Source organism: Salvelinus alpinus, chromosome 32 (assembly GCF_045679555.1).
Source record: "Salvelinus alpinus chromosome 32, SLU_Salpinus.1, whole genome shotgun sequence".
Lineage (NCBI taxonomy): Eukaryota > Metazoa > Chordata > Actinopteri > Salmoniformes > Salmonidae > Salvelinus > Salvelinus alpinus.
Window position 1 is genome coordinate 2,675,057 of NC_092117.1, and position 19,487 is coordinate 2,694,543.

The 19,487-nt window shown below is 43.6% G+C and overlaps 1 protein-coding gene across 4 annotated transcripts in view; it reads right to left on the reverse strand.

The window, feature by feature from the left end:
- Positions 1–10,782: 10,782 nt before the first annotated feature.
- The window catches only part of LOC139562642 (arginyl-tRNA--protein transferase 1), a 190,566-nt gene continuing 181,861 nt past the window's right edge, over positions 10,783–19,487 (reverse strand). For all 4 annotated transcript variants that reach the window (XM_071380508.1, XM_071380507.1, XM_071380510.1 and 1 more), the window contains one exon: positions 10,783–11,287. In XM_071380508.1, the coding sequence (XP_071236609.1) occupies positions 11,109–11,287 (179 nt within the window). In that variant the 3' untranslated portion in view covers positions 10,783–11,108. The remainder of the gene's footprint in view (positions 11,288–19,487) is intronic.

Consider the following 19,487-nt stretch of genomic DNA (forward strand, 5'->3'; position numbering starts at 1 on the left):
CAGTTTTACAAGGGTATGTTTGGCAGCATGAGTGAAGGATGCTTTGTTGCGAAATAGGAAGCCGATTCTAGATTTAATTTTGGATTGGAGAAGCTTAATGTGAGTCTGGAAGGAGAGTTTACAGTCTAACCAGACACCTAGGTATTAGTAGGCTTCCGAGTAGCAGAGGGGTCCAAGTCCAATTGGCAAAATAGGTATAGTGGCCCAAGAAATTGGCCGATGGATCTATTCAGCTAACAGTCCAATATGCTCTAGACAGCTAGCGGGCCGTGGCTAGCAGCTAGCAGGCCGCGGCCAGCAGATGGGCATTCAGGGGACGTCGCGATGTAGGGGCCAGTTGAGTACCACCTTGAGCAGATTACATCGTAGTCCAGTCGTGAAGGATCGGCGGGGTTCCGTGCCCCGTACTGGCAGTAGAAGGGGTCCGGGTATTGTAGCCCAGGAGTGGCTGATGGGCCTCTTCAGCTAGCCGAGAGAATGGGCCTAGCATGGGCTAGCTCCAGGCTAATTAGTGCTTGTTTCGGGACAGAAGTTAGCCAGGAGTAGTCACTTTGATAGCAGCTAGCTAGCTGCGATGATCCAGGTGAAAAGGTCCAGAGCTTGCGGTAGGAATCCGGGGATATGGAGAGAAAATGGGTCCGGTATGCTCTGGTTTGAGTCGCGTTGTACAAACTGGCGAGAGCTTTCCGAGCTAAAGGTTAGCTGATGAACGCAAGCAGTGGCTAGCTGACTACTAGCTAGTAGCTAGTGAGCTGGCTATCTTCTGTTGGGGGATTCCGGTTCCGAGGTAAATAAAAATACTTTTGAAAAAAACAGATTTACACCACATTGGGTGAGGAGGGTTGCAGGAGAGTATTTTGAAGTTGCGGTTTACAAAAATCTAAAAAAGATATGCGAAGAAAAATATATAAAAAGATATATACATGGGACACGACAAGACGAAGGACAAAGACTTCTGACTGCTACGCCAACTTGGATTCTGTGCATGCCAGATCCGGTGACTGTGCTGGCTACTCCATTATAGACAGAATACCAGCTGACTGCTTCTTCCCTAAATAGTTCTTCAAAGTTTGGAGCTGTGCTTGGGGTCATTGTCCTGTTGCAAGAGGAAATGGACTCCAATTTTGCGCCGTCCACAGGGTATGGCATGGCGTTGCAAAATGGAGTGATAGCCCTACTTAAAGATCCCTTTTACCCTGTACACATCTCCCCCTGTACCACCCCCAGACCATCACATTGCCTCCACCATGCTTGACAGATGGTGTCAAGCACTCCTCCAGATACTCAACTAGTCTAAAGAAGGCCAGTTTTATTGCTTCTTTAATCAGAACAACAGTTTCCAGCTGCGCTAACATAATTGCAAAAGGGTTTTCTAATGATCAATTAGCCTTTTAAAATGATAAACTTGGATTAGCTAACAACGTGCCATTGTAACACAGGAGGGATGGGCCTCTGTACGCCTATGTAGATATTCCATTAGAAATCTGCCGTTTCCGTCAAAAATAGTAATTCACAACATTAACAATGTCGACACTGTATTTCTGATCAATTTGATGTTATTTTAATGAACAAACAAAAAAACAAGGACATTTCTAAGTGACCCCAAACTTTTGAAAGGTACTGTAGATGAGAAGAAAAAAGAGGTGAAATTCCAGTAGGAATTGAAGGTGGAGCATGTTTGGTAGTTTTGGATAGAGAGTTGAGGATGTGGTGTGGGTCAAATCATGGAGGCCAAATCTTTTCCTTTTATGAATAAGTCTAAAACTGATATTGATAACTGCGATAGCTAGATGCACTACATTACCAAAAGTATGTGGAGCTTTGCTTTTCCAAAATCATGGCCATTAATATGGAGTTGGTTCCCCTTTTGCTGCTACAACAGCCTCCACTCTTCTGGGAAGGCTTTCCACTAGATGTTGGAACATTGCTGCGGGTACTTGCTTCCATTCAGCCACAAGAGCATTAGTGAGGTCGGGCACTGATGTTGGGCGATCAGGACCGGCTCGCAGTCGGCGTGACAATTCATCCCAAAGTTGTTCGACAGGGTTGATGTTAGGGCTCTGTGCAGGCCAGTCAAGTTCTTCCAGACCAAACTCAACAAACCATTTCTGTATGGACCTCACTTTGCGCACAGGGGCACTGTCATGCTGAAACAGGAAAGACTCTTCCCCAAACTGTTGCCACAAAGTTGGAAGCACAGAATTGTCTAGAATGTCATTGTATGGTGTAGCGTTAAGATTTCCCTTCACTGGAACTAAGGGGCTTAGGCCGAACCATGAAAAACAGCCCCAGTGCCACAGTTAGCACTATGCATTGGAGCAGGTAGCATTCTCATGGCAACCACCAAACCCAGATTTGTCCCTCGGGACTGGTAAAGCATGATTCATCACTCCAGAGAACACGTTTCTGCTGCTCCAGAGTCCATTGGCGGCGAGCTTTACACCATTCCAGCCAACGCTTGGCATTGCGCATGGTGATCTTAGGCTTGTGTGTGGCTGCTCGGCCATGGAAACCCATTTCATGAAGCTTCCGACGAACAGTTCTTGTGCTGACGTTGATCCCAGAGGCAACTTCAGCGGTCCTGTTCTGTGAGCTTGTGTCGCTACCACTCAGGTGGCTGAGCCGTTATTGCTCCTAGACCTTTCACTTCACAATAACAGCACTTACAGTTGACCAGGGCCAGAAATCTGACGAACTGACTTGTTGGAAAGGTGGCATCCTATGACGGTGCCACGATGACAGTCACTGAGCTCTTCAGTAAGGTCATTCTACTGCCAATGTGTCTATGGAGATTGCATGGCTGTGTGCTTGATTTTACACACCTGTCAGCAACGAGTGTGGCTGAAATATACGAATCCACTAATTTGAAGGGGTGTCCACATACTTTTGCATATATAGTCTCCACCATGTCAAAGCGCATTCGCCATGCTTCCGTAATCACTTTGACTAAACACTGTCTCGCTCTGTACAATACGGCCACTCATCATGTCCTGTGCCCTGGAGTGAGAGATAGAGGCAGCAAGCTCCGTAGTCCGCGGGCTCCGGGGCTGCTGGTAGTGGTGTGTTGAATCTGTGTGACAGTACCCAGTGGGAGTGGGCGCCCCTCTGTCCCTCTGTTAATCCTCAGCAGAAAGGGCCTGCATTTAGGCTGCGATACGCTTAATCCGGGGGCCTTGTTCACAAAGGAGCCCAGCACTTCCTCTGGCCTGGGAACTTCCGCTGGGTGGCTGGGGGCTGGCATGGGTTGCCAGTACAAACATGCTACAACCATGAACAACACGTCCACAGAGGCCGAGATTGAACAAACACTGTATACATACACATACTCGTGCACATGTGTGTACGTGCAAATGCACAGGCAGGCATACACAGGCACACACACAAACACGCAGACAGACACACAAACACTTGTGTATTCAGTGTCCTAATGTGGCCAATCAAAACAAGCTACAAGCTTTTACCATTTACACAAGGGCCAGAGAGAGTAAACACAACACACACACTCACTGTCCCCGCAGTCAGTGACTGAAAGTCTGAATAGAGTAAAAATAAACTCAGAGGACAGAAAAAGAAAGAGATCAAACAGTATTGTGACAGAGACATACCATTAACAAACAGGAAGACAGTGTATGCGTCCCAAATGGCACCCTATTCCCAATATAGTGCACTACTTCTGACTAGGTCCCATAGGGCTCTGGATAAAAGTATTGCGTTCTGGTCAAAAGTAATGCACTATGTAGAGAAAAGGGTGTAATTTGCGACATAAACAGTGAAAAGAAAGCCTTTATTTAGCAGATTATTCAGATGTTCCATGGAATTTCCAGGTTGACTTTCATACAGTGTACACAGTTTGTGGGTAGATGCACGTGTCATAGGACCATACTGGTTGACGACGCAGTATCCTACAATCCCAGTTCTGACCTCAGACACTTGTGACCACTCAAATGTACTTATATTTTGAAAAGACGTGAACCCGTATTCTAAACTACAACTATGACAAAAAGTACGCTGGCTCGGAATCTTCTTTTTATTTCAACGGAGATAAACAAAAGTAGACAGCCGTGTAACACTGACATACAGTATCAAATAAATATAAACTTGGAATAGGGGGGAAAAACCCAGGTCTGTCGGATGGAACGATTTCGTTACGTGATAAAAATGTATCATGTAAACGAGATCCAAATTGGAGGTTATTGACCCAGGTAGTTATAGATATGTTTTATAGACCATACATCTATAGACGGAGGATATCTATAGTGTAGCCTATGGTAAGCCAGGATAAAATGTAAGTGGTCCAAATATAAAAACTGCCTTTACTCCAAAAACCACACACACAGGGGATGGACGATTGTGCGACTGAGGTCCGGGGGAAAGCGTGGCTAATGTGGGAGAGGAACACTGGGTCCAATATAGCTCCAGTCAGCGCCAGTGTTTTCTTTCTGGATAATTCGCCTGTCACTCTAAACCATTTCCCAAGGACAGTCTGTGGCTGTGCCCCAAATGGAACCCGTATCCCTTTATAGTGCACTACTTTTGACCAGGCCCCATAGGGCTCTGGTCAAGATTAGTGCACTATAGGGATAGGGTGCCATTTGGGACACAAACAGACCACAAACAGATCTTAAAAGAAAGTGTTTCCCCCCCCCCCCCAAGAGTGATGGGTTTGTTCTAGCCTAGTTCCAGATATGTTTGTGCCGTCTTGACAACTCCTTAGTCATTTCATTGCAATGGCCATAGAAGTTGGCAAGACAACACAAATAGACCTGGAACCAGGATAGGTTTGTTCCTTTTACTTTCAGCGAGCTGGTTGCTTTTCAAACTTGGCTGCAGAAACAGCCTCTGGAAAACAGCAGAGCGCTGAGCAGGCCTGCTAGACAGATAGATACTGTCCAGGGTCAAACTCACTGACTCACTCCCAGAGTCTGTGGTTAAAACACAACTGTTCTTTGTGTGTTGCTCTAACCCGAGGCTGGCTGAAGCTCTGTCTGTGGTTAAAACACAACTGTACTAAGAGTGTGTGTATGTGTTTGCGAGTGTGTATTAGTTTAACCCAAGGCTAGCTGAAGCTCCTTGGTGAATAGGAGGGCCACACATCCGTTGCTCTGGGTTAAAGGCACAACATAAATGACCAACTGTCCCAGCATTAGGAATGGCTTTAACACATCTGCCTTCTAATTGAATGTTCACTTCGATTAGACCTTCAGGGGGAGTGTGTTGGCCCTGCCTGTGTATCGTGGGATAGCTCAGACTTGGGTAGTGTTCATTAGGCACCAAATTAAGAGAAAAAAACGGACTGATTCTGGGAGCGACTATCTGGATTCTTCCAATAAGATGGAACCTAATTTGTAATTTTCCGTTGCAATGTTTTTTAATGTGCCTTAACGAAAACAAGCCTGACCCAGTGTTAGCCTAGCTCAGAGCTGGAGGCTAGCCTGTTGACGTGGGTCTGGCCTGGCTCTGCTCTGGAGCTGCCTGCCGTTGACACTCTTTTGGAAGCACAGAGGCCAATTGCATTCATGTTCTGCCAGCTCACATATGACACCTGTCGCCTTGCCCAACTCAAACAAGCCTCGACCACATCAGTGTGTGTGTTAGTTTTATACAGTGTCTGTCTGTGCAAATGTACACTTTTATTTGTGCTTGTGTGCGCTTTGGAATGGATCGTGTGCGTGCGTGCGCCTGTCCTCGTGCGTGTGCCTCTCCGTCCATTCAAGGAAATACCTCTAAAACCACATTCTCACGGTTCCTTGCAGGCTGGCCTGTACATGATTTGCATAGAGAGAAAACCACAAACATAAATAAGTAATTGGATATTTCATCCCTTTATTCGTTTGAAACAAAATAATAGTATCAATAATAAAAGAGCAAATAAAGCTATAAATATCAGTGACAGACAAACAAGCATACAGTACACACACACACAGGAATACAACCAGATCATGTTAATTTCAGTGTGGTTTGTGGGTGTGGCGTGTATGAGCCCAATCCTCAGAGTGAAGCAGCAACTTTCAGATTCTCCTCAACGTCACTGATTCTAGATCAGTAAATAGTCTGATCCCATATCAGTACAGAGGAGAACCATGCCTTGTGCTGGGTTATGAAGGTGATGGCTACTGCTGCTTTCCGTGGGGTGAAAGTCAAACATTATGAAATCAAAACGACACTGAAATGAATGTTCCCTGTAACCAAGATTTCTGAGTCTTAATCAACTGGATTGATAGTTCACAACTAAATAGACAACATACTTTGTTAAACTGAAACCTTGCGTATTATGGATAAAACTGACATCTATCAAACATGATTCAGATATAATATCATAGACGAGGCCGCCAGGTGAGTGCAATATGCTTTCAGGAAGCATTCATACTCTTAGATTTATTCCACATTTTATTGCGTTACAGCTGGAATTCAAAATGGATTAAATATGTTTTTCTCTCATCCATCTACACACAATAACCCATAACGACAAAGTATAAACATGTTTTTAGACATTTTTGCAAATGTAATGAAAGTGAAACACAGAAATGTCTCATTTACATAATTATTCACACCCGAGTCAATACATGTTTAGAATCACCCTTGGCAGCTATTAAGGTTGTAAGTATTTCTGGGTAAGTCTCTAAGAGCTTTGCACACTGGATTGTACAATATTTGCATATTATTTTTCAAATTCTTCAAGCTCTGTCAAGTTGGTTGTTGATCATTGCTAGACAGCCATTTTCAAGGTTTTCAAGACAATTTAAGTCAAAACTGTAACTAAGCCACTCAGGAATATGTTTGACCTTGTGTTTAATGTTAAGGTCTACACCTGTTGTATTCGGCGCATGTGACTAATACAATTTGATTTGATATTGTCCTGCTGAAAGGTGAGTGTCTCCCAGTGTCTGTTGGAAAGCACACTAAACCAGGTTTTCCTCTAGGATTTTGCCTGTGCTTAGCTCTATTCCATTTATTTTTATCCTAAAAAAAATCCCTAGTCCTTGCCGATGACAAGCATACCCATAACATGATGCAGCCACCACCATGCTTGGAAATATGAAGTGGTACTTAGTGATGTGTTGTGTTGGATTTGTTCCAAACATGACACTTTGTATTCAGGACATAAAGTAAATTTCTGTGCCACATTCTTTGCAGTTTTACTTTAGTGCCTTATTGCAAACAGAATGCATGTTTTGGAATATTTTTTATTCTGTACAGGCTTCCTTCATTTAGGTTAGTATTGTGCAGAAACTACGTTGCTGATCCATCCTCAGTCTTCTATCACAGGTCTTTAAAACAATTAGTTTAAGTCACCATTCGCCTTACTTTCCGGCAACTAAGTTAGGAAGGAGGCCTGTATTTTTGTAGGGACTGTGTGTATTGATACACCATCCAAAGTGTAATTAATAACTTCACCATGTTTAAAGGGAAATTCTATGTCTGGTTTATTCCCCCCCTCATCTACCAATAGGTGCCCTTCTTTGCGAGGCATTGGAAAACCTCCCTGGTCTTTGCGGTTGAAACTGTTTGAAATTCACTGCTCGACTGAGGGACCTTACAGATAATTAATTGTATGTGCGGGGTAAAAAAAAATCTTGCTAACACTAGAACTGCTAAAGCAGTCATTTTGACTGCTCATGAATATAAAAAAAAACAACAGTTAATCCCGCCTACATCCTTGACTTTTCCTAAATAAGTCTATATAACACACTGTCAGTGTTTTAAATCTTAATATCACAAACAGAACTGGAGTTATAACCAGTTTGTGTCAAGAACTGCAACGCTGCTGGGTTTTTCATGCTCAACAGTTTCCCATGTGTATCAAGAATGGTCCACCACCCAAAGGACAACTGTGGGAAGCATTCCTGTGGACACTTTCGACACCTTGTAGAGTCCATTCCCTGATGAATTGAGGGAACTCAATATTAGGAAGGTGCTCCTAATCTTTGGTATACTCAGTGTATAACGAAACCAATTTCACACATAACAGATTAAATAAATTAAGTAAAGTACTATGGGGATAGAGGAGAATGGGTGAGTTGACGAGAGGGGAAAGCGAACGATGCATAATTATGTAATCACCAATTGTTAAGAACATGGCAGGCCATTCTATTGTATTGATCCATTCTAATTCTAGTCTTAAAATGGTATGTATCCTATAACAGTCCACCGAATCAAAGCAGTCTTATCAGTCTACTCTGGCCTACTTGAAGTAGGCTACACAGTGAGAGCGTGCGTAATTGTACATGTTGAACCGCTTTCAATATCTGCGAAAGGAGGCAGCAGGTGAGCGAGTGTCGGAGAATGTGGTGATGAGGTTTGTGGAACCTTACGTTGGCAAGGGGAGAAATGTCACTATGGAGAATTTCTTCACGTCATGGTCATTAACCAGGTTTTCATCCAGCCTTTTTATGCGAATAAAGTACATCTGACAAATAAAATGTCATGACAGGCCTGATCCAAGCAACATTTTCCAGTAAACTTTCCAAATGTCGACAAGGTGGGATCTTTTTGTGTCTAAAATTCATTATGCCGAGGAATGTCAGTGGAAACGCCTTTTAAGCGCAAATATTGATATAATAACCATCATATCGAAGTAAACTTGGGAGTCACACGATGACATGTGTGGTCCTCCCACTATGATTCATCGGGATAGCATGTCGTTTATTAGGCTACAGAAATAAATGATGTTTAACTTCCCAGCGTGGTAAAAGTGCAATAAATATTGAGGGTCTTATTCTGGTGACATGATCATCAATGCTTGGCTAATCGCTCTCTTCTGTCCATAATAATCTCATCATGTGGGCTATACCTGTGAGCTGTTGCCTAGAGCACACATGCCAATATCGGAGTGGGCACACTTGCTATACAACGGAAGATTTTTGGTGAGAAAACCATCAGTAGAGTTGAAAACACAATGGAAACCCATTTGACTTGTATTTTATATTTACCGCAAAAGGTATTGTATGTGTACTACGTCATCACGCAGCCTTTTATCTGCGACAAGCCAATTTGACAGAAACATCTCTGGTGGGAAAATGTGCATATGGTTTTTATGCAGATTTTAGAATATTCGTAAGAAAATCTGTCGCCAATTGGAAGGAAACCTAGCTGCAGGCGAAAAAGTTTCTTGCAAAGAAAACAAGCCTGGCTGGCACCATGAACAAAGTGAGACGGGAACTCCCTCTGCGCAAAATAAGGCACCTGTACTGCCGTTGTACTCCTTAAAAGTTGCTGAAGAATGACAAGACGAAGGGGGACACAGAAAACCGGAGACTATTACGCACTACAACCAAACAATGGTATGTCAAAGGGTGTCAAGAAAGTGAAAGTTACTAAGGGTGTGTCAACAGTTAGGACAAGGGATAACAGCTAAATGAAATCCAACTGATGCCATTGAGTGAAGACGCACACAATGTAAGCAAGAGCTGACAATAATTCACTATTTTTGACTGCTGTCATATCAACACTTACCGTATAATTATAATGTCATTATAGCTTTTGTGCTGATTTTCACTATTTATCAAGCACACTTGGCGCTTATGTTTACGCTATTGATGTTTTCATCATTGGACTGTGTGCCTTCGTGTTTGAGTTATTTTTTTCTTCTTAAAAAACAATACGCTTTTATCGTGTTCCAACACCTATTCTTTCTGTTTCATAGTTGTAACAAGGGCACTCCGTGAATTAAATGTATTGAACACTTGAATTAATTTTTATATATATTTTTTTACATATAGGCTACCAACCGGTCGATCGCGATCTACTGGTCTATCTTCAAGGCATTCTTAGTCGATCACCAAACATTTCTGTAGAAGCCAACGATAAAGTCAGAGGCATGTGTTTTTTTTGTGTGTGCTGTTGGCGGTAGATGCATCTTTTTTTTTCAGAAGCCCTGCGCACCGGGTAGGCAAAGTGTTCCCATTTGAAATCATTGAACCTGGCGGACCTGGAGATCTGTGGCTAAATCGAGTGCGCCTCCTGCGCTGGCCAATCAGATAGCTTAAATCACTGTGCCTACCTACAGCTTCCACGACCCCAGCCACAGCAAAGTTTGATACTAGCTTAGGTGAGATTTCATAACTTTTAAAACCATTACCATTAGAGAGACTGTTAGATTATTGGCAGCTCGTTGTCTATTTTAATATCGCAGAGTATTTCACTTTTTCTGGAATTTGAATTTATGCCCGAGGCACAATCAGGTGGAAGACTGTGTCCCCTCTATATGGTCAGTCTCATCGGAGGAAAGCAAAGAAAGAGGGACCGTGAGAGTCGGACCCTCTGCTGCTCTCTCCCTCCCTCCGCTGAGACTAATACCATGTTCAAGACAACTGGGAACTCCTAAAAACAATATGCTTTGATAATGTACTAGGCCTACTGCACAGACTTCATTCCTACATAACTGTTTTTATTAGGTTCATGTTTTAAGAAAATTCTGAGCAGTAGATCCTCGCTTGCTTTTTGGCTGCGAAAGTGATCTTGACTGGCCTACAGTAACAAACTAATCAAAATGCTATTGTGTTAGATTTATTTAAACCCAAAGCCTTCATAAACGCAACCAAAATTATTATTTTTGCGATAGCATACTGTATATGAAATGTATTAATTATACTGTTAGAATGTTGCAGTCAGAATGACTGCTCATTAGCTTGAAAATTGGTCCCTCCAGGCCCAGCGGTTCTAGTGTTAAACACTATTATTGCACACAGAGTCCATGCAAATTAGTATGTGACTTATTATGCACATTTCTACTTCTAAACTTATTTAGGTTTGCTATAACAAAGGGGTTGAATACTCAAGACATTTCAGCTTTTCATTTTTAATTAATTTGTAAACATTTCTAAAAACATAATTCATTTCTGGGGTATTATGTGTAGGCCAGTGACACAATCTCAATTTAATCCATTTAAAATTCAGGCTGTAACACAACAAAATGTGAAAAAAGTGAAGGGGTGTGAATTCTTTCTGAAAGCAGGTACATACTTGAATGTGTTGGTTCGGCCTATGTGTAGTAGAGCTAAACTTGGTGAGGCTATTGTAGAGTGAAGCAGTGGAAAGCACTTACAAAGACAGCGGGATAGACAGAGACACATGAGCGGATCAAGGTGCAGGGTGGCGCCCCCAGTGGGTTACGCCCGGTATAGCAGGATCCTCTCAGCGCAGACCTGGCCCACCAGGCCAGCGTACTGCGCCACCTCCATCTCGTCGTTGGAGCCCTTGCGTTTGCGGGCGTAGGCGGCGTAGGGCATGACCGTCCGTCTGTACAGCACCAGAGCACGACCCAGGTCCTTCAGTACGTGTGTATCACCTGGACAGAAAGACAGACCAGTGGTGAATTCAGTGATGTGAAACGTTCCTAACATTGCAGATTGAAATAGACTGAATTGAGCCGAGATGATTGATTCCATATTCTATCTGACTACAGGTTGAATATTTCCCCGCTATTTTACAATTGTTTCATCCAGAGAATAAATCAATCACTTTCCTCCCTGGTATTTCCAGCCAAAACCGGAAGTGTCATTCTAAAGCATATAAAACCATCGGACAGAATCGCGTGCCATTCTAAAGCTCAAATTATATACCGCAGATTCAGACAACCATCAGATTCGGTTCCAACACCACCAGAACCAACCCATTGAAAAGCCCCCACCCCATGGCCCAACTAGCAAATCATAGTCTGATGTGGTCCTGATAGCGCCAGGAGAAAGGAGCAGGGCCCGTGGGCAGGACATTTGAAATATGTCTGAATAAGAGCTTTGATAGGCATGCAAATTCAAGCCTGATGCTACCTGAGCGAGATGAGCCCTAGCCCAAAATATCCCAAATGATTGTGCCATCATCTAATAGGATACATATGACAGCTATACCGCACAACAGAAAAACATAAAAGCAGATAGATGTAGCCTATGCTCTCTTCGGGAAAAATAAATTAAACAAGCTTCAGTAATCTTTTTGAGTGTGGACTATTACTGTAGGCCTACTGTATTGTATTATACTGTATTATATGGACTGGAATAACCATGTGCGTATTACCTACTCTTCCATCTATTGTTCCTTTATTCCTTCTTCGCTCTCAACCGTTAAATGAAATATGTTTCCTTGTCCTTATCTTCATTGTAATTACATGCTTGAATAATATAGGACTAGAAAAAGATGCAGATGGCTTTGGCTTCTCTTCACGAGGATTGAATGTTCATGGGTCTGAATAAATAGCTTACTTGCTTTAGCCTATCGCCATCGCACGTTCTCTCTCTTTGTAAACTAAAGGTGTGTTTAGAATTATTTTTGTTGTATTAATGCTATTTAATCTCTCCTCAGACTAATATTATTCTGTTTGTCCTATGGGTACATTTGCCACTGTTCCACACCTTGTGTATTGCGCTGTCATGGTGTATTTGTTATACCACTCTTTTGGCTGCTTCATTTAACGTTCAACAAACAAGAGCAAACTTGAATTCCTCGAATAGTCTATTAGTATAACAAATGCTCAAATTTCCAACAAGCTATTCTAGCCTAGCAGGAGCTAAGGAGGAGAGGGGCAGCGCAGAGCAGGTGCATAAATGAGCAAGAAAACAGTGAACTGTCCAACAATCTTGAACAGGATTATCTAAACTGAACAAACATATATAAACGCAACATGTAAAGTGTTGGTCCCATGTTTGAGCTGAAATAAAAGAACCCAGAAATTGTCCATATGCATAAAAAGCTTATTTCAGGTGTTCCTTGTGATGGGGACAATGAAAGGCCACTCTAAAGTGTGCCATTTTGTCACACACCACAATGCCAAAGATGTCTGAAGTTGTGAGGGAGCGTGCAATTGGCATGCTGACTGCAAGAATGTCCACCAGAGCTGTTGCCAGATAACTGGATGTTAACTTCTCTTCAAAAAACCGCCTCCAACATAATTTAAAAGAATCTGGCAGTACGTTCAACGAGCAACACAACCTCAGACCACGTGCAACCACGCCAGCCCAGGACCGCCACATGCGGATTCTTCACCTGCGGGACTGTCTGAGACCAGCCACCCAGACAGCTGATGAAACTGTGGGTTTTCACAATCAAAGACTTTCTGCACAAACTGTCAGAAACCATCTCAGGGAAGTTCATCTGCATGATCTTTGTCCTCACCAGGGTCTTGATCTGACTTTAGTTCGGCATCGTAACCCAATGTTCACCTTCGATGACCACTGGCACGCTGGAGAACCGTGCTCTTCGCAGATTAATCCCAGTTTCAACTGTGCCAGGCAGATGGCAGACAACGTGTATGGCGTTGTGTGGGCCAGCGGTTGGCTGATGCCAATGGTGCGAACAGATTGCCCCATGGTGGCGGTGGGGTTATGGTATGGGCAGGAATAAGCTACGGCCAACGAAGACATCTATTTTATCGATGGCAATTTGAATGCAGAGATACCGTGACAAGATACTGAGGACCATTGTCGTGTCATTCATCTACCGCCACTACCCCATGTTTCAGCATGATAATGCTCGACCCCATGTCACAAAGATCTGTACATAATTCCTGGAAGCTGAAAATGTCCCAGTTCTTCCATGGCCTGCATACTCACCAGACATGTCACAAATTGAGCATGTTTGGGATGCTCTGGATTGATGTGTGCGACAGTTTGTTCTAGTTCGAGCCATTAAAGAGGAGTGGGACAACATTCCACAGGCCACAATCAACAGCCTGATCAACTCCATGTGAAAACCCTCCCTAACCCGGACGACGCTGAGCCAATTGTGTGTCGCCCCATGAGCCTCCCGGTCGCGGCCGGCTGCGGCAGAGCTCCAGTACGCCACTGCCAGTGTCCTCACTCACTGAGAACACATCACCTCCACTCTGCACCACCTTCACTGGCTCCCAGTCAAATTCCACGTCACCTATAATATCCTACTCCTCACCCTCCATGGCCTTACCCCCTCATACCACTCAGACATCCTCCACATACACGCACACACCCTCCCGCTGTCTCTACTCCGACTCTGAATTACTAACCATCTCAAAAACAAGACTCTGCATTTAGCACCCCTGCCCCCAAACTCTTGAACTCTCTCCCCCCAGTCACCCACAACTCTGACTCTATAGCTACTTTCAAAAACAGACTCAAATACCACTGGTACCGTCTGGCTTTCCCCTCAGCTTAGCCTTACTCAGCTCTAGTTATTTAAAAAGAAATAAAAGCTAATTAGCTTAACTACAGTGCATTTGGGAAGTATTCAGAAACCCTTACCTTTTCCATATTTTGTGATGTTACAGCCTTATTCAAAACCAGGTTAAGTAAAAAAAAATAAAAAAAATACTCAATCTACACAAATACCTTATTTACATAAGTATTCAGACCCTTTGCTATGAGACTCGAATTTGAGCTCAGGTGCATCCTGTTTCCATTGACCATCCTGGAGATGTTTCTACAACTTGATTGGAGTCCACCTGTGGTAAATTCAATTGATTGGACGTGATTTGGAAAGGCACATCTGTCTATATGAAGTCCCACAGTGCATGTCAGAGCAAAAACCAAGCCATGAGGTTGAAGGAATTGTCCGTAGAGCTACGAGACAGGATTGTGTCGAGGCACAGATCTGTGGAAGGGTACCAATCAATTTCTGCAGCATTGAAGGTCCCCAAGAACACACTGGCCATCATTCTTAAATGGAAGAAGTTTGGAACCACCAATACTCATCCGAGAATTGGCTGCCCAGAGAAGAGCCTTGGTCAGGGAGGTGACAAAGAACCCGATGGTCACTCTGACAGTGCTCTAGAGTTCCTCTGTGGAGAAGGGAGAACCTTCAAGAAGGACAACCATCTATGTAGTATTACACCAATCAGGCCTTTAGAGTGGCCAGATGGAAGCCAATCCTCAGTAAAAAGGCACATGGCAGCCCGCTTCCAGTTTGTCAAAATGCACCTAAAAACTCAGACCATGATAAAAAACATGATCTGGTCTGATGTAACCAATACTGAACTCTTTGGCCTGAATGCCAAGCGTCACGTCTGGAGGAAACCTGGCACCATCCCTACAATGAAGCATGGCGGTGGCAGCATCATGCTGTGGGGATGGTTTTCAGCGGCAGGGACTGGGAGACTAGTCAGGATTGAGGCAAAGATGAACAGAGCAAAGTACAGAGAGATCCTTGATAAAAACCTGCTCCAGAGTGCTCAGGACCTCAGACTGGGGCGAAGATTCACCTTCCACAACAGGACAACAACCCTAAGCACACAGCCAAGAAAATGCAGTAGTGGCTTCGGGACAAGTCTCTGAATGACCTTGAGTGTCTCAGCCAGAGCCCGAACATCATTGGAGAGACCTGAAAATAGATTTGCAGCAACGCTCCTCATCCAACCTGACAGAACTTGAGAGGATCTGCAGAGAAGAAATTGGAGAAACTCCCCAAATACAGGTGTGCCAAGCGTGTAGCTTCATACCAAAAAAGACTTGAGGCTGTAATCACTGCCAAACATGCTTCAACAAACCTGTTTATGCTTTGTCATTATGGAGTAGTGTGTGTAGATTGATTAGGGGAAAAAAACATTTAATACATTTTAGAATAAGGCTGTAACGTAATAAAATGTGGATTTTTTGTTATTCTTGTTTTTTTACTCTTGCTGTACAGTGTTTTTTTAAAATACCATGTATTATCATCATCATCTCCCCAGCCCCAATTCCCCTAACCTAGGGCAATTGAGGTGTGTTGGTCTGACTTTGGGTTGTTTACAAGGCCTCACTCCTGGCCCAGCTTGCGAAACTAGTTGCTCAGTCATAAAAGCTGACAGTGAGTTCCCGAAGAGCACTGAAGAAAGCACAAAAAATGGTCCTCGCCGATTTGGGTGGAAAAAAGGGTGAAGAGGTAGGTAACCCCTGGTCCACACACCTCGAGGCACAATCCATTCTCCAGTGGTGAAGAGCCGTGCCAGCTAGCACACAATAGTGCCAACAGTCAGAGAGGCGGCACAGGGCATTGGGGAATATCATGTCACCTGGGTTTACCTTTCTACATACACATTAAGGGCCATACTCTGACTTAAAAACCCAACTTGTTTTTACACCTGTGCATGTCTCCCTTTGACATCAATGAACGTGAAAGTCTGAATTGTGCACGCTTACTGTATTTCTACTAGGAATCAGGTCAATACAGTACAACCCGTACACTTTGAGGGCCCACATCTGTCTATCAATCAGTAGAACACCAATGGCCGTTTCCCTATCAGGATGTGAAGTAGACTGACCGTCCAACCACGCACTGTAGGGTCAGCCAGGAGGGAGAAAATAAACATGGTGATTCCACACAGGCAGTGCAGCCACGTGGCGACAAACGAGTGAAACAGAAGGAGAGTTATGATTGTTATTAATAGACAAAAAAAGGCTCCCGCCCACTCTTCATTACTTTACTCTCCAAACTAGAGCTAGGCACATGTGGTACCCAGCTGAGGGTGGTGTATGGACTGTGTGTTTTCTCTTATTGCTCCAATTTTAAATGAATTCATAAAAATAGTCACCCAACTAAGGCCGTCTCTGCTCTCCAGCTGAAGAGTTACGAGACGAGATGAGACAGAGGGCGAGAGACAACCAGACGGACAATACTACTATTATATAGTGTTGACATGACCATGCATCGTGGCACTTCTGCCTCTCGACTTTTACTTTCTACATTCTGTTGCTCTGTTCCACGACGACGACTGGAGATAAACTGCCCACTTCACTAGTAGGGCATTAGTGTACCAACGTGATCCAGACACAGAGAATCCTAACAATGCTTCAGATCCATTCAAACTCCATGATGAAAATGATAAAGAAGCGGAGCTAAGGAGGACGAGGAGAAGGATATAATATGTCAACCAATATGATATAGTTAATGCTTCAAATCCAGTCTTCGTGTTAATTATTAAAGGCGCAGAGAAGAGGAAGATGAGGAGTAGAGAGGGAACCGAATACAGTGTGGCCAATAATGACCCACTCTGGATGGTTTCTGACTTAAGTCAAGATTTGTTTCTTCCACAGCTCAGCACAACATGCTATTAAATAATATTTCCACGTGGGTTTAATGAGAAAAAGGGAGGAATTGGAAAATGCCCTTGGGCTCCCCAACTTCTCTCTTTCACTCTCCCTCACTCTCTTCCTCTACTACAGGAGGAGGATCATGTTTTATTTAAACACTCAGTTGTTTTCATCGCTTCTAAAAATGCTGATTTGTGAAATCTATTACATATCAGCTTCATCTTTTGAAACGAAAAACTAATCAGCAATATCTCACAACTTGAATATTTACGCCTGTGGCTTCACAAGAGTAAACAAGTATTCATAACACTTGACTTCCATATGTTCTGTTACAGCCTGAATTCAAAATGTATTCAATAGATGTATTTTCTTCACCCATCTACACACAATTCCCCATAACGACAAAGTGAAAACATGTTTTTAGAAATACAGAAATATCTCACTTACATAAGTATTCACACCCCTGAGTCAATACATGATAGCATCACCTTGGCAGTGATTACTGGGTAAGTCTAAAAGCATTGCACACCTGGATTGTACAATATTTGCAAATGTTTCCTTTAAAAATTCTTCAAGCTCTGTCAAGTTGGTTATTGATCATTGCTACACAGCCATTTTCAAGTCTTGCCATAGATTTAAGCTGACATACAGTACCAGTCAAAAGTTTGGAGGGCTTTTCTTTATTTTTACTATTCTCTACATTGTAGAATAATAGTGAAGACATCAAAGCTATGAAATAACACATATGGAATCATGTAGTGACCAAAAAAAAGTGTTAAACAAATCAAAATATATTTCATATTTAGATACTTCAAAGGAGCCACCCATTGCCTTGAAGACAGCTTTGCACACACTTGGCATACAGCCACCACCATACATCAAAAATATGAAGACTGGTATTCAGTGATGCGTTGTGTTGGATTTGCCCCAAACATAACACTGTGTGGGGGTGTGGGGGGGGGGGGGGGGGGGGGCTGATCCTAAATTATAAAGTAATCCTTCTAACCCCCCCCCCCCTTAAAAGAGTTAGATGCACTATTGTAAAGTGGTTGTTCCACTGGATATCATAAGGTGAATGCACCAATTTGTAAGTCACTCTGGATAAGAGCGTCTGCTAAATGACTTAAATGTAAAATGAGCACTCCTTTTTGGTCTTGAGGACAGGTTGGAGCTCTGTTAGCATCATGCTATCTGGCAGTGAAAAGTGGAATGGAGCTCTGTTAGCATCATGCTATCTGGCAGTGAAAAGCAGAATGGAGCTCTGTTAGCATCATGCTATCTGGCAGTGAAAAGCAGAATGGAGCTCTGTTAGCATCATGCTAACACTTAACTTAACTTGCACTTAACCCTAATTGGTCCTGTAAGTCGCTCTGGAGAAGAGCGTCTGCAAAATGATTAAAATGTAAAATGTAATGCTATCTGGCAGTGAAAAGCAGAATGGAGCTCTCTTAGCAAGGACACAGACATTCCTGAGCATGTCCATCACAGAGCTGACAGCAGAATGGAGCCTACAGGCTATTTCCCCCAGTGGAGAGCAAAAACGGGACTATTTGCATCCCAAATGGTACGCTATTCCCTATATAGTGCACTGTAGGGAATATGGTGCCATTTGGGACGCATCCAGACAGTCAAACAGAGCTGGAGGACAGAGAGGCTGAGGCTTTTAGCTGCCCAATTAACCTTGCCAATAACACTGAGCAGAGCTGTCACAAGAGAGGAGACCAGGTCTCTCCTTCTCTCCCTTCCTCCGTCAGACAATCCAAACATCCGCTCCCCTTATAAACAAATCCTTCCCCCGTCCTCCTTCCCACGTTTGCTCACTCGTTCCCTACATACATCCCTCTCTCCTCCAGGGCTCCTGCCTCGTGAGTGGCTCCAGACCCCCACGGTCCGTCAGGACCACCGGACGTCCACCGACACGGGTCTGCGGAGAGGGCAAACTTCTTCCAGGTCAGAGGTCAGGGGTACATTGGGTAGTGTCTCTGGAGTGAGAGGGTCAGGACCGAGACGAGGGGCTCCGGGGCTTTGACAACCGTTTTTATTCACGTGTTCTTTATTTAACCAGGGAAGTCACATTGAGACTGACATCTCTTTCGAGTGAGCCCTGGCCGAGAAAGCGGCATACAGAATTGATTTGTGGATCCAGTGTGGTCTGTTTCATGTGGTTTCATCAACATTGATACAATACAACATGATGTATCTACAGGGATGTTAATAAGGCAGAGGTGCCACAGATTCAGACAAAAAACAAATGTCTCACTCATTAAAACAGCTCTAAGCCTAATTCACTAACTACTTCCATCTTTCCTCTCCATCCCTCTCATCTCAGCTCTAACAGGGGACTTGGAGAGAAGAGGAAAGAAGAGGTGGGGTGACCGCTCTCAGAACAGAAGGATTTAATGATCCACTCAGGATGAGAGCATTAGTGTTAGAGCCAGACCTAGTTAGTGGCACTTGTGATGAGCACAACTAAAGTACCACGGACAACCAGTCAGAGATAGAGAGACTGATAAGAGG